General features: G+C 38.7%; 1 protein-coding gene, 1 non-coding gene and 1 pseudogene across 2 annotated transcripts; 2 read left to right on the top strand and 1 right to left on the bottom strand.

Annotated features, from left to right (window-relative positions):
* The first annotated feature begins 1443 nt into the window (after window positions 1–1443).
* On the top strand, window positions 1444–2183 carry LOC141608544 (secreted RxLR effector protein 161-like; annotated as a pseudogene).
* An 18540-nt stretch (window positions 2184–20723) lies between these two features.
* LOC141608542 (uncharacterized) lies at window positions 20724–26168 on the bottom strand. The gene is made up of 3 exons (XM_074427885.1): window positions 24382–26168; window positions 21845–23442; window positions 20724–21367 (listed from the first exon to the last, which is right to left on the bottom strand). Exons 1-3 carry the CDS (start codon window positions 26166–26168, stop codon window positions 20724–20726), a joined length of 4029 nt encoding a protein of 1342 aa, XP_074283986.1.
* Window positions 25543–25649, top strand: LOC141609592 (small nucleolar RNA R71). The gene has a single exon (XR_012527518.1). It is a non-coding gene; the product is annotated as a small nucleolar RNA R71 (small nucleolar RNA).
* Window positions 26169–27097: the final 929 nt, after the last annotated feature.

Genomic DNA, 27097 nt, shown 5'->3' with positions numbered 1-27097 from the left:
AATGGTAAAGACAACTTGGTAAAATTCGATCCACGTAGTGATGAAGCGGTTTTTATTGGTTATTCCGACCATAGCAAGGCCTATAAAGTTTATAACAAACGAACCATGCTAATTGAAGAAAGTGTCCATGTCATATTTGATGAATCTAGCATTCTTGGACAGGTACAAAATGATGGAGAAGATGATGAAGATGATGAAGATGATGAATTTGAGATAGGTCTTGTAAGAAAAGACTTTGTGTTTGAGGATGAAGAAGCTCCAAACAATGACGTTGGGCAACAGTCACAGACACTGTTTCCTTCTGATGCAAGCACCAGTTCAGGGGGAACAAACAGAGACACTGTTGCCTCTGTTTCGACATCTCATTCAAAGAACAGTTCCCACGATCGTTGCCTCCACTTCCGAACAACAGAAGTCTCGGACACTGTTGCCTCAGGAGAATCCTCAGACACTGTTCTAGATCCTTCCTCTAATCAACAGACAACAGTCTCAGAGACTGTTGCCTCTGAGGGGGAAGAAACCCCTTTTGTCCTAAGAAAATGGAAGCATCAAAGCTCTCACCCTCTTTCCAACTTGACAAGTGATCTAAATTCCGGAATAAGAACAAGGGCTTCCTTACAAAACTTTTGTGCTCATAATGCCTTCTTATCCCAAATCGAGCCTTCAAATGTGACTATCGCCTTAGCCGATGATGATTGGCTAGTTGCCATGCAAGAGGAACTAAATCAATTCAAAAGGAACGAGGTATGGCACTTAGTCCCTAGACCACCCAACCATACCGTCATTGGTACTAGGTGGGTCTTTCGCATTAAGCTTGATGATTCAGGTGAAATTGTAAGGAATAAAGCTAGGCTAGTGGTGCAAGGTTATAATCAACAAGAAGGAATCGATTATGATGAAACCTATGCACGGTAGCTTGGCTTGAAGCCATACGATTACTCATTGCTTTTGCGGCTCACAAAGGCATTAAACTCTTCCAAATGGATGTCAAAACCGCTTTCTTAAATGGATATTTGGAAGAAGATGTCTTTGTGGAGCAACCTCCGGGTTTCTTAGACAATGATTTTCCTAAACATGTTTTCAAATTAGACAAAGCTCTTTATGGTTTAAAACAAGCACCTAGGTGTTGGTATGATAGGTTGTCTAAATTTCTCATTGAAAACGGTTTTAGAAGAGGTTCCGTTGATAAAACATTGTTTTTAAAGACACGTCTATTTGAACTGTTGATTGTCCAAGTATATGTTGATGATATTATATTTGGTGCAACTAATGAACTTCTTTGTGTCTATTTTTCGGAACTAATGAAATCGGAATTTGAAATGAGCATGATGGGTGAGTTAGGATTCTTTCTTGGGCTCCAAATCAAGCAATCTAAGGATGGAATCATGATCCATCAACAAAAGTACATTAAAGAAATGCTAAAAAAATTTGGGATGACTCAAGGTAACTCTCACGATACACCTATGGTACCCGGATCCAAATTGGACAAAGATGAACATGGTAAGAATGTTAGTGAAAAGGTGTATAGAGGTATGATTGGATCGCTACTTTACCTAACCGCTAGTCGTCCCGATATTCTCTTTAGTGTTTGCTTATGTGCTAGGTTCCAAGCAAATCCGAAAGAATCTCATTTCAAAGCGGTTAAACGAATTCTTCGGTATTTGATTGGAACACAAAATCTTTACCTATGGTATCCCTTATATTGTCCCTTTGATCTTATAGGTTATTCCGATGCGGACTATGCGGGGTGTACGGTGGATCGTAAAAGTACATCCGGTGTTGCTACTTTCTTGGGCCCATGTCTTGTTTCTTGGGCTTCGAAGAAGCAAAATACGGTCGCTCTTTCTACGGCCGAAAGCGAATATGTCAGTGCAGCACACTGTTGCTCTCAACTCTTATGGGTGAGATAACAACTTTCCGACTTTGGTATGTTTTACGATTCCGTCCCCATTATGTGTGATAATACAAGTGCTATAAACATTTCAAAAAATCCCATCCAACATTCACGAACTAAGCATATTGAAATCCGACATCATTTTCTTCGTGATCATGTAGAAAAAGGTAATATTAGTCTTAAATTTTGTAAAACCGAGGATCAAATTGCGGATATTTTCACTAAACCACTTGCAAGGGCACAATTTGAAAAACTTAGGTTAGAGGTTGGCTTGATTAATAACATGTAATCACTTTATTTATTCACATTATCTCATATGATTGACTAATTAGAGTGTATAAGTGCAAAATTTGATCACCCTGGCAAAGCATTTTAAGAAACCTGGTTGATGATTGTGTTTAAGTGTATTTATTCAAATTTGTGTTTATTTTCCAAAGATTTTTGTATTTTATGATAATGCAAGTCTTCCTCTACACACCTCCACAAAACTCCCACCCACTGTCCAATATTAAATCCAATTAAAACCTCATCTAACATCCTTCATTACTCTTCCCTTTTAAACCTGATAAAACCAACATACATTTTAAACCTTCCATCACCTCCAAGTTAAGTCAACAATGGCAACCACCCACATCTTCATCACCTCGTAATCCATGATAGCTACAATTTGACCTTGAAGAAGAGGAAAAGGAAAATTCACTCCAAATGCTCATCGACTTGCTCCTGAACGCCATCGCCAAAAGCGATCCAAGGTGACATGATCTGAAATCGTCCAAAAAAAAAAAAAAAAAAAAAAAAAAAAAAACGCGCTGCTCTTCATTCATATCTTTGAAACGAAATATATGAATATGATTGAAGATGACCCAATGATTACAAAGGCTTGTGTGAAAGTTTCCAATAATCTTATGTTGGATTGAAGAAAAGAAAGTGGAAAGAAATCAAAGGTTTTGAATGTAAGGGATGAAGAAAAAGGTATATTAATTGAAGAAATTAAGAAGGAATTTGTGGACATATGTCAAGATTAGATCTGAATTGAATACTCAACCGATTACAAAGCTTGCCAAGAGTGGAATTTGTGTGTTCGACGGACATGAAATCATTTTTGCTCAGGTCATTGTTTTGCGTTCTCGGGAATGATTCTTCCTCAACTTTGAAACCCGGTTTCTCCTAAGCCTAACCCACAAATTAACCCCTTATTTTGCTCACTTGCTTTATTATCTTATCTTAAATTATTTGGTTTATTTACATTAATTTGCCTTCATATGTTTAAATACTCTCTATATCCTAACCTTGGTGCTTTGTTGTGTCCGTCTTCTTTTGCCTTCACTCTCTTGATGATGTCAAGAGGGGGAAGTGGATCTATAATGTGTGCGGATGGTATTGTTCATACTCTTGCTAGTGTTCATAAGTGTTTAATATTAGTAATTTTATTCTTGTGTTTACTCTCTTTAATTTCTAATATGATCTTATCTCATTGCTCACTAATTCTAATGACTAATTGATTTTGATTATCTTGTTAAGGGGGAACCAAAAGGGGAAAGACACATTATATTTGGCTTGTCATCATCAAAGGGGGAATTTGTTGAGCTTATTGTGTTGATGATGACAAACCAAATGTTACTAATGTTTCTCTTAAGTTTTATTAATAGGATTTACAAAGATTGATGATGATCAAAGTAGAATGTAGCCAAGGATGAAGATCGTCTTGTATTGTTTAAGGGTCCATAGGTTCGAGTTAGAAGAATATTAACTTTGCTATACTGAGGAAACAGTGTCGCCCACTGTTACCTTCCTGGACGGATGAACCATTATTTTCAAAAGGAATACATTTCTCTTTTATTTAATTGTGGCATCTCATCTAATTAATTTAAGTAATTAGATTAGTTAGTAAGATGTAAGTTTTGGCTAAACAAGTTAAGATTCCAAGTTTGTGTTTTTGAAAGCTTTTTAAAGACTTCCCCTATTTGCCCAAGTCACATGTGTGACTCTTGGCAAAGAAGGAAAGAAAACTTTTCTTGCTTGATTTTTTTGACTACCCATTTTGGTGCAAGGAAAATGCTTTTGACTGAAAACTTGTGGCTTGCTAAACTTGATTTACTTTATATTAATTTAATATAAAGTAAACTCCACCCTTCTTCCTCTATATAAAGAGATGCTCCTTCTTTGCACAAAATACACTTTCATAGCTTATAAAATATGAGAAAGAAATTGAAAACCTTTGCAAAACCCTTAATGCTTTCAAGTATTTAAAATCTTTTAAATTGCAAGCTTTTCATATTTCTTACAAGTCTCAAAAATGGTTCATTTGTTTAAGTATGGCTTAGCTTAATATCTTTCTTCTCTTAGTTGATCGAAAATTGATCTCTCCCGTTCTTAAGTGAACAACTTAGAGATATTTGATCCTATAACTATTTGAGAACTAGATAGAGCTTAAAGAAACGGAGTAGTTTCTTGAGTAGCACAATCGGAGTAGATTGTGGGGATCTCATTGTAATAGAATAATTGTAGTTAGAGTTAATTACATTATCAAATTATTAATGAGAAGTAGATTGGACGTAGGCCTATAGAGTGTAGGCCGAACCAATTCAAAACTGATTGTGTTGAACTTATTTCGTTTATTTATTTCCGCTGCAATTCTTAGTTTGTCGTTTTTATTATCTTGACAACGATCTACTATCTTTGTCACGTTGGTCCATTGTTTACGGTTTATACAAAGACAACAAGTTCTGATCCGTTACTACATTGTTGCCTTCATCACAACCAACGACACTTCTTTTAATCTCCATTTAAAAGAGGTTGTGTTAGGTATTTGAGATATCATTTCATTTAACTAACTTAAATCAATTAAGTTAAGTTAAAAATTTTAAAAGGTACCTAATTCACCCCCTCCCCCTCTTAGGTACTTCGGGATCCTAAACTCTTCACTTATGATGATTTGAGCAAAAATGACAGAAACTGAAGCTGCAACCAACAGATAGAATGCGGATTTAACTCACGCTTCAGGAAAATGAAAGACGCTGCCATGATTTGACCAAAAATGACAGAAACTGAAGCTGCAACCAACAGGTAGAATGCCGCACTGCGAAAGTAATCACACTGCACACAATCTTCACCTGTGCAGTAGTCATCATCCTTATTCCAGCTAAAACATCAAAGGTTTCAGCAATCAATAGAGTAACTCGCTCTAGCTTCGGCCCTGAACATAAATAGGTTAATTAACGAGCAGTTACCATTGTCTTATCAGGGGCGAACTCAAGCACAAGACCCACCGCGGTTGAAATCACACCCAAGATGGCTACAACAATGCAAACTGCTATCGACTTGCATTGCATCTTCTTCATTTCTCAGCATAAACTCGATAGTAGGAATAACTGAGAACCTTCTGAACTTGCAATTATACGGCCGAGACATATAATGTGATGAGAGCTGGTATGGTTCTCACATCATAGTTAATTTATAATTTAATATTGGTAATTTGTGAGGAATACAGAGCATATTCAGAGGAGTTGACTTTATCATTGTTGCAGAAGTATGCTTGTTGTTGACTTAAGCTTTAGATAATTGGATAATTTAAGTGATGTGAAGTATTTGATTAATCCTGTTAAGGAATCCGACAGCTACGCAACTACGAGACCTTGTTAGGTCGGTCACTATAACTTTTTAACGACTCTCTTAAGACAGCCATGTTAAGTTTGGTCGGTCACTCTAACAACAGTAACCACCTTAGGACAGCCAATTCATCAACAAGGAACTATAGTTACCAAAATGCATAAACAACTCCCTATAACACGGTAATATTGAAAGCGGATACACAAGACTTTACTCTGGTGACCGGTGTTAAACATATAACACGGTCACTTATTCTCGCAAACAGACCATCATAAATCAGATCCATATACATCAATTCCAAGAAAGAAAATAACATTCAAACTTCATTATTGATCAGGAATTATAATACAAAGATTAAGAAACTAGCTTTAAGATCTCCTCCAAGCTCTAGCTATGTTAACAACCCATATAACATACACCCTGTCTTTAATTTTTTCATAGAATCGGAAATAGGCATGTCTCCAAGATCTCTTCACAACTAAAGTGCCACAAACTCCCCAAAATCCTACGATGAATCCAAGTATCACACTTATGTAAAGTCCTAGCATAAAGTTGTCTTTCGTGTCTTGCTCGTGGTAACCATTTGGCGCGATGGTGGGTGCTTCATCTCCAGCACATGTAGGGAGCGGTGCTCCGCAAAGCCCAGGATTTCCCATGTAACTTGATGCATCAAAGCTTTGCAATTGGGTACCGACTGGAATCTTCCCGGTCAAGTTATTGTCGGAAATATCGAATGTCGTTAGATAGCTAACTTGAGCCAAACTTGCTGGGATTTCTCCGGTAAGATGGTTATGTGATAAATCAAGAGACTCCAAAGAGGTCAGTTGACCTATTCTTGGCATAATAAAACCGCTAAGATTGTTTCGTGATAGATTTAAGAATTTTAATCCAACGAGACTTGATATACCTTCTGGAATATGACCTTCTAGCTTATTGTTGGACATATCAATGCCTTTAAGTAATCTTAATGAATTACTGCCAACAAATGTCTGTTCATTTCTTTTCCACATCACGCGTGTATTATCATTGTCGACGTCATCACTGTATAGATAAAATAACAGCTGTTCAAAGGACTTGCCATCTGTATTAGACATGCTTACCAGTTTGTATAAACATCTTGGAATAGTACCAGATATGTGATTGCCTGAAAGGTCCATGAGTTGAAGATGTGAAAGATCACAAAAGCTTGTAGGAAGGACTCCGGTAAAACCATTATTTTGTAGGTTAAGAAAGACAAGATTCGTAAAACTATGTGACCAACCAATGAGTTATTTGCAACGTCAAGAAATATCAAGGACTTGCAATTTACTAGGGAAGCCGGTATTTCACCTGATAGATTATTGTTACTCAACTGTAAACCTTGAAGTTGGTCTAACGCACCCATAGAGGTTGGTAAGTTTCCCCAAAGACTATTGTTCTCCAAATACAAGTTAACTAATTGATCGAAATAGCTCCAACAGTTCGGAAACTTTTCTGAAAGCAAGTTGTTGGATATATCAAGATCGGAAAGAGGACTTCTGATAACTTGTGTGCGTGGGCACAATAAATTAAAAAGGCCTTCTGAAAACTTGTTATTGTTTAGATGTAGAACTGATACATTATTCCTTAGAAATGAGGGTATTACACCTTCCAAGAAGTTGTAACCCAAGTCAATTTGAGGGGAGTTATTAAAGATGATTGATACATCTGAAATCATACCATAAATCATATTGTGAGACATGTCTAGAGAGCCAATTCCCGACAACAAGCTCGAGCTCCAAAAGGAAAGAGGAATAGTGTCTGAAATACTAGCATTGGATATATCAAGCGCCAACAAGTTTTTTTGAGTTGTAATCCATCTTGGAAAATAAGGGCCTATCTTGCATGAACCTAGAAGTAGCGTATCGAGCTGAAATGGAGGAATCCAATCAACTCTAATGTTAACCACAACTTCTTTGTTACTTGAAAAACCCAAATCACGTAGTTTTGAAAGGTTTGATAAGTGGGCAATTGTGAGAGTTCCATTCAATGAATTGTAAGAAAGATCCAATATCTCGAGCATCGTAAGTTTCCCAAGGGATTGAGTAATGGTCCCATTCAGGTTATTTCTGTCAACTTTTAATTCCCTTAAGAAATAAAATGCCCCAATGCTGTCCGGAATCGAGCCCCAAACTTGGTTGTCATCTAATATTAGAGACACTAATGCCTTGTGAGGACATGTAGAAAAGGATTGGAGGATGTCAGAGAACTTGTAGTTGAGATTGGTATATGTCATGTCCAAGGTTTGCAAGCTACATAAGTTATCGAGAAGTTTCATAGCATGTAAAGATAGTTGCAGATTATTAGCAAACATAGGGTTTAAGGAGAGGTCAAGATATATAAGGTTGGTCTCAAGTCCACTCAAATTGAACAACCACTCAAATATTGACGTGTCATTCAAGTTATTATTATAAAGACGGAGGACACTAAGGGTTCTTGATGAATTAATATATGAAAGAGAAGAAGGTGAGTTTTGAGATAATTGACAATTACCCAAATGAAGCTCTCGTAAAGAAGGTAGGTTGTTAATAATAGAGAGCCAGATGTTTGTAGTTGCACTCAGATTAATACCACTCAAGTCCACATCCCTTAACAACCTCATACGCGAAAGCCACCACAAGTTATCCACCCTCATCGGCCTGATGTTAAAGTCTTCATCTAAATATACATTAAGATCAAGGGATGTTAATCTGGAAAGATTTCCGATCTCTTGAGGAATAACACCCCAAAACCCAGAGTGGGAGAGGTTAAGTTGCTCTAAACTAGCAAATGAACCTATAAACTTGGGTAATTGCCCATTGAAATTATTATTACTGAGGTCCAAATATTTCAAATGCTTCAAATTAATCAGAGAAACACTAAGTGTACCTTCAAAACAAGGATTGTAGATATAATCGGAAAGAGAACCAGGAAGTTTGATACCAATGACATGACCGGATTGGTTGTCGCAGCGAATACCGGGCCATCGGCAGCAATCCTGAGTGTGTCCCCAAGAATCGAGGAGTCCACAATGGTCAACACTAATGCCCTGTTTGAAGTGAAACAGAGCATCTCTCTCACTCTCCACACATTGAAAGTGGGTTTTATTAGCCAAACACTGAAGAGTACAATGAGGAGGTGTTTATATGATCTACGAAAGAAATGGGCAGTCATTCTTATTCAAAATGGTGGAAGTATAAATATATAACTAATACGAGAATAATGTTTATTATATTGATTTTTATTTTTTTGGTAACAATAATGTTTATTATATTGATCAGAAAGGTTGTCATGGCATTTATTTATACTCGTAGTAGATTGTAGTCCACAATTTTAATCACAGTCTACTTTGATGGAGATAATGGAGTCTTGGCCTAGGTATCACTGAAACTGACAGAGAAACACGACATCCTAAGAAATTTTTATATACGGAACACGGTATTTAAATTTAATAAAATTTATATTTTAGAGTTATACATGTACGATTTTATTTTTGAAAATATATTTGTTATTAAATTTAATAAAATTTATATTTTATAGTTGAACACGATGGTGAATGGTTGAGTGTTCGCTCTTGGTTAGTCTTGGTCTTCTGATATTATTTTTAATCATGATTGATACTTGTATGGTTATGGTTGAACAAAAGTCTCGGTCTACTGTTATTTTTAATCATGATTAATTAAACCTCTTCTAGAATTAAGGATTAGATAAGTAAGCTTAGGTGTTTCACCAAGTCTCCCTTGTGAGAGGCATATCTGTCACAAATTTAGGATGGCAGGTTAAGTATTATTCATATGAGTAGATAAGACAAAATAGATTTGCTTTTGTGTTATCTACCCACATAGATAGTACTTGACTCGTCGCAAGCTTGCGATGAATATGCCCGTCACAAATGAGAATTTGTGTAGGCGTTTAGGAATGCCTCATAAACAAAATCAATGTTAACTAAAGTTGAAACGAGAAGAAAAACAATTTTTCTCTATCGAATAATCCTTGGACAGTTAAGTAAAAATTAGGACCCAAACACAACGGGAGAAGTTACTCGACTCGAAAACAACTCAACCCAATATATCGGGACCCAAAAATAACCTGGTCCAAAATCCAGCTCAAATGACCCATATCCTTCAAATGAAGCTAAGTAAGATATGCTGGTGAATGTTGAATCTTCGTTCTAATTGGTTAAGTCTTGGGTCTTATTTTTAATCAAGATTGATACTTGTATGGTTAAGGTTGATCTATGGTTTTAGTCTTGGTCTTCTGGAGTGTAACTTGGGCTATACTTTTCAACGAAGAGTATTACGCATTTTCGAGGACCATGGGCCGTGGGGTAGTTAAAGAACGAATTTGAGTGCACCATTTTTTGGTCCGTCCTAAGTACAGAACGGTCTTATAAAAAAGTTGTTGTAAAGATAAAATCAAGCGGTCAATCAAGGGATATTGTTTAAGGCTTACGGCCGAGACATATAATGTGATGAGTTGGTATGGTTCTCACATCATAATTAATTTATGCTCCATCCGAACTTGTTCGAGCTATCTCTATTTATTGTCAAATTTTATTTTTTTAGGCTACGTTAGACTTCCTTAACTCGTATGTTTACCATTTATACTGAAATATTAAAATTTATCAACAAATTATGACACATTCACCACTCTCGCGGACCGCGGTTAATATTATTACTTTAACTATTCACGCTATTTTTACAGTTATTTCAATTCCCGTTAATTTTGTCAAATTCATATTTAAATAAATAAAACATTTTACCATACTATTAGGCTCTGTTTGGTAAAACTAACTGAAAAGGTAGCTGAAACCTGAAAAGGTAGCTGAAAACTGAAAATCTAATTGAAACCTGAAAAGGTAACTGATAAGGTAGCTGAAAATTAGAAATTGATAAGGTAGCTGATTATATAAGAAAATGTTTGGCAAATTAACTGAAAAGGTAACTGATTTTGATGAAATGACGTAAAAGGATATGATAATTATTTAATAGTATAGATTTAAAGGGTAAAAACGGAAAATCAAACCAAATCAGGTACCTGAAATCTCAAATGCTACTCTAGGTAGCATTTCATTTCAGGTAGCTTATTTGTTTAAATAAGCTAATTGCCAAACGCTTATAAAAAAATAAGGTACCTGATATTTTGGTCAAATAAGCTAATTTGACTAAATCAGGTACCTGAAATGCCTTGCCAAACGGAGCCTTACTTTCGTTACATTTGTTGTGACTACTGTTACTTTCACTACTCCCGCCGTCATTACCATTTCTTTCACTACTTCCCCATTTAATAATGTTATTTTCACAACTCTAGTTGTTGTTACTATTACTTTCTCTACGCCCGCTGTTATTATTGTTACTTTTATTGCTCATACTAGTTTGACACCCGTGCGTTGCAACGGGATAATTAACTTGGTTATAATCTTACATCTTATGTCTAATTATTTGTATTTATAGTCATGAGATCACCCCCTCCTTATGATAATCTTTTGATGTGGGAAAATTCAACTATTTATATGTAGTATATTCATCACCCCTACATTATTTTCAATATGGGACAAATAATATATTTAGAAGTACACCATATATTTCGCACCTAATTCGACATCAAACCCGGTTTAATAATGAGCAAATACTATGCTATCTATTAATATTCGTACGTTTTTTTTTTTCAATTTTTTTATCATAATTAAAATATGTGCAAATTATATGAAAGCTATACTATAATGATAGCATTTTTTTACCACAAATCTAATTATATTATTTTCATAGTTTTTTTAAATAAACATATTATAATATCTAGACCTGGCAAAACGGGTCAACGAGTCGGGTTCGGGTCAGGCCAATTCGGGTCGGGTCTGTTCGGGTTTCTCATTGATTTCGGGTTAATTCGGGTCGGGACGAGTCATTTCGGGTTTGGGGTCTGTTTCAGGTCAAGCGGGCCGGGTTGTTTTGGATCGGGTCATTTCGGGTCAATGAATAATAGAGAAATAATTCGGTCCGGGTTTGGTCAAACCTTGAAAAAATGAGGACCGAAAACCAAACCTTGAAAAAATAAGGACCAAGGACCGGACCAAAATAATTCGGTCCGGGTTTGGTCCAGACCAAATGGTCCGGTCCGGTCCATTTTTCCAATCCGGACCAAAATTTGCTCACCCCTAGGCATCTTATTCTGCGCAATGCGGGACGGTTTCTCTATTTTGGCTGAGCAAATTCTGACGTCCGGTCTACCTTACAGTTAGAGTGGCAGTTGCGATAATCCGGAGAATCCTCTCCACTATGCATCCAAATCCAACGGTATGGCTCTCTTTTTTCTCACTATGTCGCGTGTAAGAATCGAACCAAACCTCAGCGGTAAGTTAGTGTTTGAGAATTTGTAGTTATTTTTATTTCGTGAATCTTTTAGATATTCAGTTATTGGCATTCAATTTCATTTCCAGTTTTGAAATGTTGTTTGGGTACGGTTGGAATTGGAGTTAGAATTGGGTGGGAGGAATTCGCTTAAAAATACTCTCTCTGTTCCGGTCATTTGTTGTCCTATTCTATTTTGGGTGTCTAGCCAATTGTTCTTGTCATTTGGTCTTTTTGACAAAACAAAAGGACAACAATTGAACGGGACTAGGGAGTACAATATATTTTCAATCAGGGAAATATTAAGGTTCTGGTTTCTCAAACGCTTAATGTCGCAATTCCGGGATTCAATTCCAACGTCAAGTAACAAAATCCATTTTCTCTACTTGACACTTTACAACTGATGGATTCTTAGGCTACAGAGTCTTCTGATTAGCTTCCCACAGCAACTTAGGCGTCGTGTTGCCTGAAAATTTGGACTCCCTTTTAATTAAATTCAGTTATGCAACTTAATGTAAATAAAGCCTAACTCGTTTATTTTAAGGCTTAACATCAAACCCGAATTTTCTCATTTTGTACACTGTGAAGAAGATTTTCAAAATTCAGCAAATATGTGTTTTCCTTTAGCATATTTTGCATCTTTGAGCTATAATTCTATAAGAGGTCATCTCTCTCTCTCTTTTTTGGCGTATTCATTTTTCATTATATGGATTGCGTACATTCGACCCCAACCTGACAATAGGCTATGTTTTTGTAAAGTAGAAATCTGACGTTAGACCACGCTTTTTTTGACATTTCAACACTTGAAGTAGATCATGTCTATTAGATTGTCAGATTTAGATTAGGAATGATGGATGAGAATCTATTACAGTAAGACAAATATTTACCTTTTTTTAAAAACAATGATGTGAAGAAGATAATGATGCCAAAGATAATTTCCATTGACTGATAACCAACGTATATATACAAGATTGATCCTATAAACAATCCTATAAACTAGGCAACAAATAAGCTAGAATATTTACTTAACAAACTAAGAGATAGAGCCTACCTAATATACAAGATATTATAGCCTACCTAATATACAAGATATTAAAAAGATATACAATTATACATGTGTATCTCTAATATGCTCCTGCAAGCTTGACGTTCGAAGAGAAAGACCAAGCTTGAGCAAAATAGGCTGTAGGCGCGGGCGGGGCAGAGGTTTGGTAAGAGCGTCCGCAAGTTGATCATTGGCCGAGATGTGTTGAACCCTTAGTAACCCTTTGTTAACCTGTTCACGCACAAAATGAAAAGAAAGAGCTACATGTTTCATACGAGAGTGAAATACCGGGTTGGAGGAGTAGTGTGTCGCTCCAAGATTGTCACAATAAATTACCGGGGGAGCAAGAACACGATGATTGAGCTCGGATAGGAGAGACCGTAACCACATGAGCTCAGCCGTAGTATCGGCAACCGCTCTAAACTCGGCTTCCGTCGTGGAACGAGCTAAAGTGTGTTGCTTCTTTGAGGACCATGAGATGGGGTTACACCCAAGATAGACTAGATAGCCCGTAGTAGAGATATAGTTTGACGTATCGCGGGCAAAATCTGCATCACAAAACGCATGTAACGATAGAGGCGTGTCTCGGTTAAGTTGAATTCCAACCTGTAGAGAACCTTTCAAATAACGTAGTAGTCGCTTTAAGGCGGACCAATGAGTGTCATGAGGCGATTGCATAAACTGAGCTAGCTTATTAACACTGAACGCAATGTCGGGACGGGTTAGGGATAAGTATTGAAGGCTACCAACTAAGGTTCGGTAGTCGGCTGCATTGGGTATGGGGTTTCCACCAGAGGCCGTGAGGGGGGGATAAGAGGACATGGGTGTGGTTGTGGGCTTGCTATCAAGCATGTTGGAGCGGGTGAGGAGATCATAGATATATTTGGTTTGAGTAAGTCGCAGGCCTTTGGGGTTCGGGGTAACTTCAATGCCAAGAAAGTATGACGGAAAACCAAGATCCTTAAGGGAGAAGCGAGTCGAGAAGGAGGAGAAAAATTGGTCGAGTGTGGAGGATGGCGGGCCGGAGACAATAATGTCGTCAACATAGACTAGTAAATAAATTTGTGTGGAATTTTTGTTGTATAGAAAGAGAGAAGAATCTGAGAGTGATTGAGTGAAACCGAAGGAGAGAAGGTAAGATGTGAGCTCGGTAAACCACGCCCGTGGGGCTTGTTTGAGACCATAAATAGCTTTAGTAAGTTTGCAAACGTGATTGGGTAAGGAGGGATTAGAGAAACCCGGGGGTTGAGCCATATAGACAGTTTCAGATAACGTACCTTGGAGAAAGGCATTGTTGATGTCGAGTTGCTTGAGGGACCAGCCACGAGAGAGTGCAAGGGATAAGATGAGACGGACTGTAACTGGTTTTACCACGGGACTGAATGTGTCAGTGTAGTCGACACCGGGCCTTTGATGGAATCCTTTGGCGACAAGACGGGCTTTGTATTTGTTAATGGTATTGTCGGGATTATATTTTATGCGGAAGACCCACTTGCACCCAATGACATTGAGGGAGGGGTCAGAGGGAACAAGGGACCAGGTGTTGTTTTTGAGCAAAGCGGAGTGTTCATCCTCCATGGCAGCTTGCCATTTCGGATCTTGGAGGGCAGCTTTGAGTGTGATGGGGGGAAAAGAGGAGGTGGAGAGGGAGACTAATTTGGCATATTTGGGGTTAGGACACCGGATGTTGTTCATCAACCGCGTGGTGGTCCTAGGGGGAGGGGGAGGAGGAGGGGGAGGGGGTGAGGGTGACGGACCAGGAGGGGTAGGGGGGAGGGCTGCTGGTCAGGGGTGGTCTCGGGCGTGGGTTGGACCCGAGGAGAGCCAGGTGGAGTGACGGGAGGAGGGAGAGTTGGGTTTATGGGTTCGACGAGAATAGGAAGGGTAAGAGTGCACCATTGGTGAGGGCTATATGTGACAGGAGGGGAAGAGGGAGTAACAAGGTCAGGGAAGGGAAATTTGTGCTCAACGAATTGAACATGGCGAGAGGTGTAAAGACGATTAGTCGTGACATCGAGACAGTGATAAGCACTTTGTGTAGATGAATATCCCACAAAAATGCAAGGTTTGGATTTGGGGTCAAGTTTATGTTTAGTGTAGGGCCGTAACCATGGATAGCATAAGCAACCAAAATTACGGAGTTTAGCATAATTAGGATTAGTATTAAATAATTTGGAGAAGGGAGTGACATTATGGATAACGGGGGTGGGCATACGGTTAATAAGATAAACTGCCGTGACAAAGGCATAGGTCCAGTAATTGGAGGGAAGGGAGGCATGAGTTAAAAGGGACAATCCGGTTTCGACAACATGACGGTGTTTCCTTTCAGCTATGCCATTGTGTTCAGGGGTATGGGGAGGGGAAGTGAGATGAGTGATTCCGTCATTAGTAATAGAGGGAGTAAGTTTGAGATATTCTCCACCATTATCGGAGAAAATTTTAATTATTGGTTGAGCAAAGTATTTTTCAACTAAGGCTCTAAAGCGATTAAAAATAGAAGCAGTGTCGGATTTATTTTTTAGGGGATAGAGCCAAGTATAGCGGGTGAAATGATCAACGAACACAACATAATATTTGTAACCATCAATAGAGTGAAGGGGGGAGGTCCAAACATCAGAAAATATAAGTTCAAGGGGTTTAGTAGAGGTAAGAGTGGAATCGGAAAAAGCAAGTTTATGACTCTTATTAATAGAGCAAGAATTACAATGAAAATTATTGGAGTTTGTAATATTCAAATTATGCAAACGACTAATAGAATGTAAAATAGTAGAAGACGGGTGACCAAGTTTATGATGCCATGAACCATCGGAAGACCCGTGAGTAAGCAGAACCGTGGGTGATTGAGGGCGCCATTCGTACAAACCAGAGGAGAGGAATCCCTTAAGTAGCACTCTGGCTTGACTTGTCGTGAGTCTCCAAATTAGTATTTTTATCCACTACAAACTCAAACTAGTAGCAAGTGTAAGTAGGGTTCGATCCCACGAGGAAGGTGTTTATGTTGATTAAATGTGTGCAAAGTTAAGTAACCAAATGGGGGGTTTTGAATGTTGATTGACTAAAGTCTACTAAAGTAATAATTTAAGGAAATGAAAATGTAAAAACAATATAAGTAATTAAAAATGTAAACAAATGATGAGAATAATTCTTGGACCAAGTAATTTCCACCAACTAGTTATGAATTGATGATTGACTCTTCTAATCTATTTCATTATTGAATACTTTGCTATGAAGTTGTCGACTTCTAATTCCACATAATATTAGTTATTAGCTACAAGCGTAAACAAATAACCCTTACAATGTTGTCAATTTAGTCAAGCGCTTAATCGTGTCAAAATTGTAGAATATAGCGATGGAATTTAGCAAAGATGAATAAATGAAGAATACAAGCGATGCTCCACTTTGATTCATACAAGTTTAATCATTTATAACTCAACAATGATGAATTAGCATACTACTTGATGAATTATAATTGCTACAACGGAATAGGTAAACAAACAAAAGATTCATTCACCTAATCTAGCAATGGTTAATTAAATAATAACAACTAGTTGATCATTCTAGATGTATAATTAACAAACCAACAATAATCCAAATTAAACTTGATATTCAAACAATGAAATAAAAATAGAATAAGAGTCTTACAATTCAATAACTAAATTGGCTTCAAGAACTTGTTCCAAGATGTAGAACTTAGCCCTCCATACAAATAATAAAAACAAACTTGAAATTGGAAATTGTTTATGTATTCTAATGATTAAAGAGGTAGAGAAAGTATATAAAAGTATGTATGAGTCCCCCAATTTGATCAACAACATCTCTTTATATAGTCTTCAAAAGAGCATCTCCATAAAGTGTCATAAAGAATGAGCATAAATCCCAAAATAAAGGAGAATTAAGAGAGTTGTAGAATCCAATGCGGAATCCAATGCCGAGCCGCCACTAGCGGCTTTTTCCCGCCACTAGCGGCTAGAAGAGATGTGCCGCGACTAGCGGCATTTTGCCGCCCCTAGCGGCTTTCCATTATGACGCTTCCTCTTCTTCATTTGCTTCCATGCTTTGACTTTTGTCCTTGGGCCTTGACTTGCTTTAAAATCCACACTCACATGACATCTTTAGCCCAATACCAACCTCTAAAGAAGCCCTCTCCATACATAACAATAAAATCAATCCAATTATCCCATAAAAACACACAAGTCCATTACCAACCCAACATAAGAGACATATACAATAAAATCCACTAAAATGCTTCTCAACCTATCAATTAACCATCAAAATAACTTTTATTGACCCATACTAAACTAGACTAATCAAACTCCCCCACGCTTAGACCTTTACTCGTCCTCGAGTAAAACTCAGGAACAAGTCAAAAATAACCCACACCAAGGTCTATAAAGCGAAACGTGAGTAGCTTGCTCCAACTCCAAACACTACAACTAACCACTACTACTCCAACATAATGACCATGTCACCCAATCCTCCACTAAACAACAATATCCAACAACAAACTACATATTAAAATATGAAAATGTGAAACAAAATGTAGTTCAAACCATCACACTTCACCGCCCATCCCCCCTTATTTCTTCAAATGTCCTATCCCAAACCACCCTTCAAACCTCCTTATGTCGCCACCTCCAAGATGAAAGAACAAGTAACCAAGTAACATTTTTTTTTTTTTTTTTTTTATTCCTAATCTCTCATTTTGCCTAGATCGCCCGCCCTTGCGAGTTTTCAATCTAGCTTTTATTCCTTACACTACTCTCATGGCACGCATCTCAATTCTTCATTTTACCCGGAGCGCCCTTTCGGGTTTTCACTCCGTCCTCGGCCATATACCCAATCTTGCCTAGGCGCCCTTTCGGGTTTTTACCTAGCCGGGTTCTCTTTTTTTTCTTTTTTTTTTTTTTTTTTTTTTTTTTTTTTTTTTTTTTTTGATTTGAAATTGAATGCAAAATAAAAGAGAGTAAATACAAATAGAGTTCCCTCCCCCATGCTTGATCTTCACATTGCCCCCAATGTGAGGAACAACAAAAAGTAAAACATGGAAAAGGTAAAAGAAATACATACCATCACAAGTTAAGTACCGGAAGAATCTCCGTTACCATCGCTCTTAGAGGCATGACTCTCCTTCCTAACATCTTGGGTTGTAGCATGTTCACCCAACTTGGCAACACTAACCAAAGACCGAACAAGCTCACGTGTCTCCAAAAGCACATTAGTAAGTGCCTCAAGCTTATCATCGGTCTTAGATTGCTTAGCATCAACTTCCTTCCTCCAAGCATCAACTTCTTTCATCCAAACTTGGTCATAAGTAGCCACATGAGTGGTAGCAACGGGCCGGCTTGTCATGTCATCAATACCACTCCTAGCACCATCACCCTCATCCTCCTCATCATTCTCATCACTCTCCCCATCATCCAAAGGATCAAGGTCGGGGTCGGCGGAAATATGGAAATCTTCCGTCACCTCTCCATAAGTCAAGGGATCATCGGCCGGGCGAGGCATCTTCAAATAAATATCATTTTTAGAACCCCAACACCAAAAATATGTACCTTCTACGACACGTGGTCGGAGCATATGACATTGTATCAAACAAGGGACATTCATAAGGTAGCTATCCATCAATGGTACCTCATCCTCATCCACACCTATCTTCAAATGTTGCATTATCAAGGTCACCAAACCCCCACCACCAATCTTAGTTCCTTCCGTCGAACACAATTTTAAACAAGACTGCACAAAAATATCAACCCAATCGGGTACACCCTCACCCTCCGGAGTCATAGCTCTCAAGTAACCAAAGTGAACACGGGGAAGTTTGGTGGGCTCACCCTTACAAAGGAATGTATTGGCTATCAAACGGTGAGCAACTCGAAGACACGGGTGAGGGATATAAGAACTTATTTCACCTTGCTTTCCACGTGTATCCAACCCCGTCAACTCCTTCCACCATGTTGAACTAGCATCCTTATCAAGACCCACATATTTCACCTTACTCATCTCCTTAATACCAAAAGCTTTTCTCAACCCCCCATAGGTCATAGAATGAGATTGTCCTTTCAACCGGAAAGTGATTTTAGGAGTTTTAGTGGACGCTCCCGACAAGGATAATGTGGATAAGAACTCTAAAGTGTATCTCCTATAAGTGTGAGCCCCCTTCCCCATGAAATCCTCCAAACCAACATTCTTCAATAATGACTTCATCACGTCAAGCATACCCAACTTCTCTAATGTTTCATGACAAAGGAATCGGGTCTCCATCATATGACGCTCATGTAGATCATCCCAAATATCCCCTTGCTTAACGGTCAAAGTAGCGGGTTTGGGAATGGGGATTTTTCTAGGAATAAGGATGGGTGTTTTGGATGTGGTGTGGGTAGTCTTTTGTTTTTTTGTGGGTTGTTTAGAGGTGGTAGCGGGTGTGGGTTGACGTTTAGTGGTCCTCATTCCGACAAGGACAATAATGCTCAACAAAGAACACCCTCCAAGTATACAACAACAACAACAACAACAACAAAGCTCTCTTACAACTCCAAATCTCCCTCAACAATGAACAAGCTCAACAATTTCAATCCCAAGCTCCAATAAACCACCAACAAATACTCAATTGAACAATTATAATGCCTTTAAATTAAAATTAGAATGAAAATTCAAGCAAATAATTCAAAGGAAGAGACAAAGTACGAAATTTTTTTACCAAAAGATGAAAAATTTGCCTCTTTGTAATGAGAAATGATGATGTATACTCCAAGTTGCAGAAATCAAGCACAATTTCGACTCAAATAACCCCCAAATTCGAAATTTTCGAACGCTATGGTGAGGGCTTCAAAAAGTCAAGATTTTCAACAAATGATAGTGATGTATATTACTGTTGTGCAGACATTAAACCCAATTTCGACTCTAATGAATGCCCAATTCGAAATTTCCGAAACCACAATTGCAGGAATTAAACCCAATTCGACTTCAAACAACCCTAAATTCGAAATTTTCGAATCCCCAAATGCTAGGGTTCCAAAAACTCGAAATTTGTTAACAAAATCGAATTGTGTATACCCCTTTGCAGAAATTAAACCCAATTCGAACCTTTGAATGTCCCAATTCGAAAAATTCGAAATCCCTAATGCTAGGGCTCCAAAAATCCGAAAATTTTTATCAATTATGAATGAATAAGAATTGAACTGGGTAATTTGAAGAAGTAATTTGAGGTTAGAACCAAGGAATTGTAATTGTTGGGTGTGGTGTGTAACAGTGTCGAATGAACAGCTTCTCTGCGATTTTTTTTTTTTTTTCCGATGCAGGAGAAGTGAAGGAACAAGAGGAAAGGAGGAAAATGTACCTGTGTCGTGGTTCAGCCGCGAGGGGTGGCAGATTGGCCGAGAGGAGCGGCGTGGAGAACAGAAGGGGCAGCCGCTGGTGTTGGTGGCCGCCGAGGGGCGTGGCAGGAAAAGCAGAAGGAGTGCCGCTGGGGTTGGGATTTTTGCCGCTGGTGGCGGCTCGGGAAGCAGTAGGTAAACCGCTGGTGTTGTCGTTTTGCCGAGGGGAGTGGCTAGTTGTGGTTGTTGCTGCTCGTGTTGCTTGTCTGTTCTCCTTCCGTGTTTCTTCTTGCGTTCTGTTTTTGTGTTTTTTTCCTTTTTTTTTTCTTTTTTTTTTTTTTTTTTTTTTTTTTTGTACCTACAAAACACAAGCAAACATTAGACGTAATTAAACTAACGGAATAACAATAAAAATTAAACTATCTAAAATGCAAATAAATCAATCAACGAAAATAAATCGGGTTGCCTCCCGTAAAGCGCCTTATTTAATGTCGTGGCTCGACATGAAAATGAGAAGGTCAATCGTCATAAATTGGGTCGACAAGATCAATCCCCTCGACCGCTTCTTGTTGAAATCCTTCATAATATGGTTTGAGACGGTGCCCATTCACTTTGAAAATCTTTTCCGTAGACGGACTACGAATCTCCACGGCTCCATGTGGAAATACTTGAGTAACAATAAATGGACCAACCCATCTTGACCTTAGCTTACCCGGAAATAATCGAAGACGAGATATATAGAGCAAAACCTTTTGACCAACGGTGAACGTCTTTCTAGCGAGCATCTTATCATGCCATGCCTTTGTTCGCTCCTTGAAAATCGCCGCGTTTTCATACGACTCATTCCTAATCTCCTCTAACTCTTGTAATTGCAATTTCCGGTACTCACCCGATTCATCCATTCTCATATTCAAAGTCTTTACCGCCCAAAAAGCTTTGTGTTCAAGCTCGACCGGGAGATGACAAGACTTACCAAACACCAACCGATATGGTGACATACCAATCGGGGTTTTATAGGCCGTTCTATAGGCCCACAATGCATCATCCAACCTCAAGCTCCAATCTTTCCGACTCGGATTCACCGTCTTTTCCAAAATGGACTTCACTTCTCTATTGGACACCTCGGCTTGACCATTTGTTTGAGGATGGTAAGCGGTAGAAACTTTGTGAGTGACACAATATTTCTTTAAAAGTGCTTCTACCGTCCTATTACAAAAGTGAGTGCCTCTATCGCTTATCAATGCTCTTGGAATTCCGAACCTAGAAAAGATGTTAGACTTGATAAAATCTGCAACAACTTTAGCATCGTTAGTCCTAGTGGGTTTAGCTTCCACCCACTTCGACACATAATCAACGGCGAGAAGTATATATAAGAAACCATGAGATGTGGGGAATGGACCCATAAAATCTATACCCCACACATCAAAAATTTCACAATAAAGCATAGGGGTTTGGGGCATCTCATTACGACGAGAAATGTTACCACTTCGTTGACAATTGTCACAAGTTTTGACAAATCCATGGGCATCCCGAAATAAGCTTGGCCAATAGAAACCGCAATCAAGCACCTTCCTTGCGGTTCTTCTAGCTCCAAAATGACCTCCACAAGCATAAGAGTGACAAAAAGTGAGAATAGAACTCATCTCATTTTCGGGAACACACCTCCTCACCACTTGATCCGAGCAATGCTTCCATAAGTAAGGATCGTCCCAAACATAGTATTTGGCATCACTCCTTATCTTGTCCTTTTGGGACGTTGAAAAACCTGTAGGAAATTCATTGGAAACAAGAAAGTTAACAATATTAGCATACCAAGGAGAAACGGAAGTAAGGGCAAAGAGTGTCTCATCGGGAAATGTGCCACGAATAGGCCCTTCAAGCCTTCCTAAATTCAATAGCCGACTCAAGTGGTCCGCAACCACATTCTCGGCTCCTTTCTTATCCCGAACCTCAATGTCAAATTCGCTTAGCAATAATACCCAACGGATAAGTCTCGGCTTAGCCTCCTTCTTTGTCATCAAGTACCTAAGAGCGGCATGATCGGTGAACACCACCACCTTAGTACCAAGTAGATAGGATCGGAACTTCTCTAAAGCAAATACTACCGCCAACATCTCCTTCTCGGTAGTAGTGTAGTTCCTTTGGGCCTCATTGAGAGTCATAGAGGCATAGTAGATCACATGAGGTACTCTCCCAACTCGTTGACCCAAGACGGCACCAATCGCGTAATCACTAGCATCACACATAAGCTCAAATGGAAGAGACCAATTTGGAGCTTGTATGATTGGGGCCGATGTCAACTTCTCTTTTAACTTGTCAAATGCCTCCTTGCAAGCTAAATCAAACTCAAATTCCACCTCCTTTTGCAATAATTTGCACAATGGTGAAGCTACCTTTGAAAAGTCTTTGATAAATCTTCTATAGAAACCTGCATGACCAAGGAAAGAGCGAACTTCACGAACATTAGTAGGATAAGGAAGGGATTGAATAGTATCAATTTTCGCTTTATCAACCTCAATACCTTTGGATGAAACCACATGCCCAAGAACAATACCTTGCTCCACCATAAAATGGCATTTTTCAGAATTTAAGACAAGGTTAGTGTCAATGCATCTCTTAAGCACAAGAGATAAATGGGACAAACAACTATCAAAGGAATCGCCATGCACGGTAAAATCATCCATGAAAACTTCAATAAAATTCTCAACATATTCAGAAAAGATACTAACCATGCATCTTTGAAAAGTTGCGGGAGCATTACATAACCCAAATGGCATCCGTCGATACGCAAAGGTGCCAAATGGGCAAGTAAATGTGGTCTTTTCTTGATCCTCGGGCGCAATAGCAATTTGAAAATAGCCCGAATAACCATCTAAAAAGCAATAATAGGGCTTACCGGCGAGCCTCTCAAGCATTTGATCAATGAACGGTAGGGGAAAGTGGTCCTTCCTTGTCACCGCATTGAGTCTACGGTAGTCAATACAAACACGCCACCCATTTTGCACTCGGGTGGGAACCAACTCTCCATGTTGATTTTCTACAACCGTCACTCCACTCTTCTTAGGCACCACTTGTGTAGGGCTCACCCACTTGCTATCGGATATTGGGTAGATCATACCCACTTGCAAAAGCTTAAGAATCTCTTTCTTCACCACCTCCATCATAGGTGGGTTCAATCTCTTTTGTGGTTGTCTCACCGGCTTGGCATCTTCTTCCAAGAATATGCGATGCATACAAGTGGTTGGACTAATACCCTTAATGTCGGCAATAGTCCATCCAATTGCAAGCTTATTCTCTTTCAGAACCTCCACCAATTTTACCTCTTGCTCCTTGGTGAGCTTGCTAGAAATGATCACCGGTAAAGTTTCTCCATCACCTAGAAAAACATACTTCAAATGGTCGGGTAATGGTTTCAACTCTACCACGGGTGCCTGCAAAACTGAAGGTAACAATTTCTCACGAGGCAACGTTAGTGTTAGTGGTTTAGAATATGAAGGTATAATGGGATAAGTTTCAATCTTGGCTAAGAAAGCCACAACTTCCTTCAAATTATTAGATAGAGAGAAATCCAAATTATCACAAGATAAACTATTATCAATAGCTACAAGCAATTCATCTCCTCCATCTACATTGAACACATCCTGCACTAAAGGCTCCAAAACATCAATCATGAAACAAGAATGGTCATCACGAGGATACTTCATGGAATCATAGATATTAAACTTAATCACTTGACCATCGACCTCCATAGTGAGAGAACCATTAGACACATCAATTTTAGTACTTGCGGTTCTCAAAAATGGCCTACCTAAAAGAATAGGAGCCGCTTGTGAATCATGTTCCATTTCAAGTACATAAAAATCAGCGGGAAATATTAATTTATCCACCACCACAAGTACATCCTCAACCACCCCCTTAGGATAAGCATTTGAACGGTCGGCCAATTGAATTACCACCCCCGTTTTAACCAATGGTCCCAATTTCAAAGACTTGTACAAGGAATAAGGGAGTACATTAATTGAAGCACCTAAGTCAAGCATAGCATTGGGAATAGTGGTGTCTCCTAAGGTGCAAGGTACGGTAAACATACCCGGATCACTACACTTAGGTGGTAGCTTATGTTGAAACAAGGCCGACACATGTTCATTAACTTTAACTTTTTGGACACCCTTCAATTTTTGATTCCTTTTAATGGTACACAACTCTTTAAGAAACTTAGCATACCTAGGCACACTTTTCAATAAGTCTAATAAAGGAATGTTTACCTCACATTTGCGAAAGGTCTCATAGACATCTTTGTCTTGTGTAGGGCGGCTTTTCCTCTTGAGAGCCTCGGGAAATGGTGGAGCATCCACATAAGTAGGTGTGACAACCGGTGTTACTTCCTCCTTTTGAACCAATGGTGGGGCGATATTAGGCTCAATGACCAACTCCTCCTCCTCTTGCTCAATGATCTCACTAATCTTTGCTTTTGACCCTTGCAACTCCTTTCCACTCCTCAAAGTCATGGCACTTGCATTAGGCTTGGGATTAGGAATGGTTTGGGAAGGCAATTTCCCGGAATCTCTAGCTTCAAGTCTCCCAAGAGCACTAGACATTTGCCCAAATTGATTTTCCAAGTTTTGAATGCTAGCCTTTGTCTCTTGTTGAAATTGCACTTGATTAGCTTGCATAGTAGCCACATTAGAAGTAAGAGCCCGAATCATGTCCTCCGTAGACATGGATGGAGTGGAAGTTTGACCTTGAGAAGAGAATGAATTTGGACCTTGTGGTCTTGGAATGAACCTTGGTTTAGATTGACCAAATTGTTGTCCAAAATTTTGAGATGGACCTTGTTGACCAAATGACGAGCCTTGATTTTGTTGGCTTGGCGGTTGCAAGCCGCCTTGCGGATTCCCATATTGGAAACCGGGATGGTCTCTTCTCATAGGATTATAGTAAGGTTCAAACCTCTTTTGGGATTGACCAAAAGCACCCGCGGCATTCACCTCCTCGGTCTCCTCTTGCATTTGTGGGCATTGATCGGTGACATGCCCATTAGATGAACAAATACCACAAGCGTGCACTTGTTGCTTGTTCCCCATGATCATCTCCCTCAATAAGGAAGTTAAATCTTCAACCTTGCTTTCCAAGGAAGGGTTAGAACTAGCCATGCTCACCCTTCTTGTTTTGGATCTCACACTAAATTGACGTGTGCTTTCGGCAAGCTCACTCAACAATTCATTAGCTTCATCCGGATTTTTGTTGATGATGCCTCCACCACTAGCACCATGTACCATCCGTGCATCTTCCGGCGATAGTCCTCCAACAAAATAGAGGATGAGATCTTGGTCACTATACCCATGGTATGGGCAACTTGCACATAACTTCTTGAAACGCTCCCAATAGTCATAGAGTGTTTCATCATCCTTTTGCTCCACATTTGATATCTCCTTCTTAAGATGGGAAGATTTGGAGGCGGGGAAATACTTTTCAAGGAACGCCTTCTTCATTAGAGCCCAAGTGGTGATACTACCCGGTGGAAGGTAGTACAACCAATCACGAGCGGTGTCCTTGAGTGAGAACGGGAATGCTCTCAACTTGATTTGCTCTTCGGTGACGCCATTTGGTTTCATGCTAGTGCATACCACATGAAATTCCGACAAATGCTTATTTGGGTCCTCACCACTTAACCCATGGAATGCGGGTAGTAAGTGGATCAAACCCGACTTCAATTCAAATGTGGTGCCTTCCGCCAAAGCCGGAAAAGTGATGCATAAAGGTTGTTGAGTGAGATCGGGAGCGGTGAGCTCTCTCAAGGTTCGGGTTTCTCTTGCCATTTTGATGTTTTCTTTCTCCTCCTTCTTGTCTTGATTGTCAAATTGAAGTTTTCGCCTTATCTCTCTTCTAACACGAAAAAGAGTTCTCTCCAATTCTGGATCAAAATCCGACAATTTCTTGTTAGTAGAACGGGTGTTCGGCATAAACCAAACACTTAAAATAAAATTGAGAAATAAATAAACAATTGCACAAAATAAACAAACAAAAGCCTCTTCCCCGGCAACGGCGCCAAAATTTGGCTTGACTTGTCGTGAGTCTCCAAATTAGTATTTTTATCCACTACAAACTCAAACTAGTAGCAAGTGTAAGTAGGGGTCGATCCCACGAGGAAGGTGTTTATGTTGATTAAATGTGTGCAAAGTTAAGTAACCAAATGGGGGGTTTTGAATGTTGATTGACTAAAGTCTACTAAAGTAATAATTTAAGGAAATGAAAATGTAAAAACAATATAAGTAATTAAAAATGTAAACAAATGATGAGAATAATTCTTGGACCAAGTAATTTCCACCAACTAGTTATGAATTGATGATTGACTCTTCTAATCTATTTCATTATTGAATACTTTGCTATGAAGTTGTCGACTTCTAATTCCACATAATATTAGTTATTAGCTACAAGCGTAAACAAATAACCCTTACAATGTTGTCAATTTAGTCAAGCGCTTAATCGTGTCAAAATTGTAGAATATAGCGATGGAATTTAGCAAAGATGAATAAATGAAGAATACAAGCGATGCTCCACTTTGATTCATACAAGTTTAATCATTTATAACTCAACAATGATGAATTAGCATACTACTTGATGAATTATAATTGCTACAACGGAATAGGTAAACAAACAAAAGATTCATTCACCTAATCTAGCAATGGTTAATTAAATAATAACAACTAGTTGATCATTCTAGATGTATAATTAACAAACCAACAATAATCCAAATTAAACTTGATATTCAAACAATGAAATAAAAATAGAATAAGAGTCTTACAATTCAATAACTAAATTGGCTTCAAGAACTTGTTCCAAGATGTAGAACTTAGCCCTCCATACAAATAATAAAAACAAACTTGAAATT

Source organism: Silene latifolia, chromosome 10, assembly GCF_048544455.1.
Source record: "Silene latifolia isolate original U9 population chromosome 10, ASM4854445v1, whole genome shotgun sequence".
Taxonomy (NCBI): domain Eukaryota; kingdom Viridiplantae; phylum Streptophyta; class Magnoliopsida; order Caryophyllales; family Caryophyllaceae; genus Silene; species Silene latifolia.
This window is presented reverse-complemented; position numbering and strand designations above follow the sequence as displayed.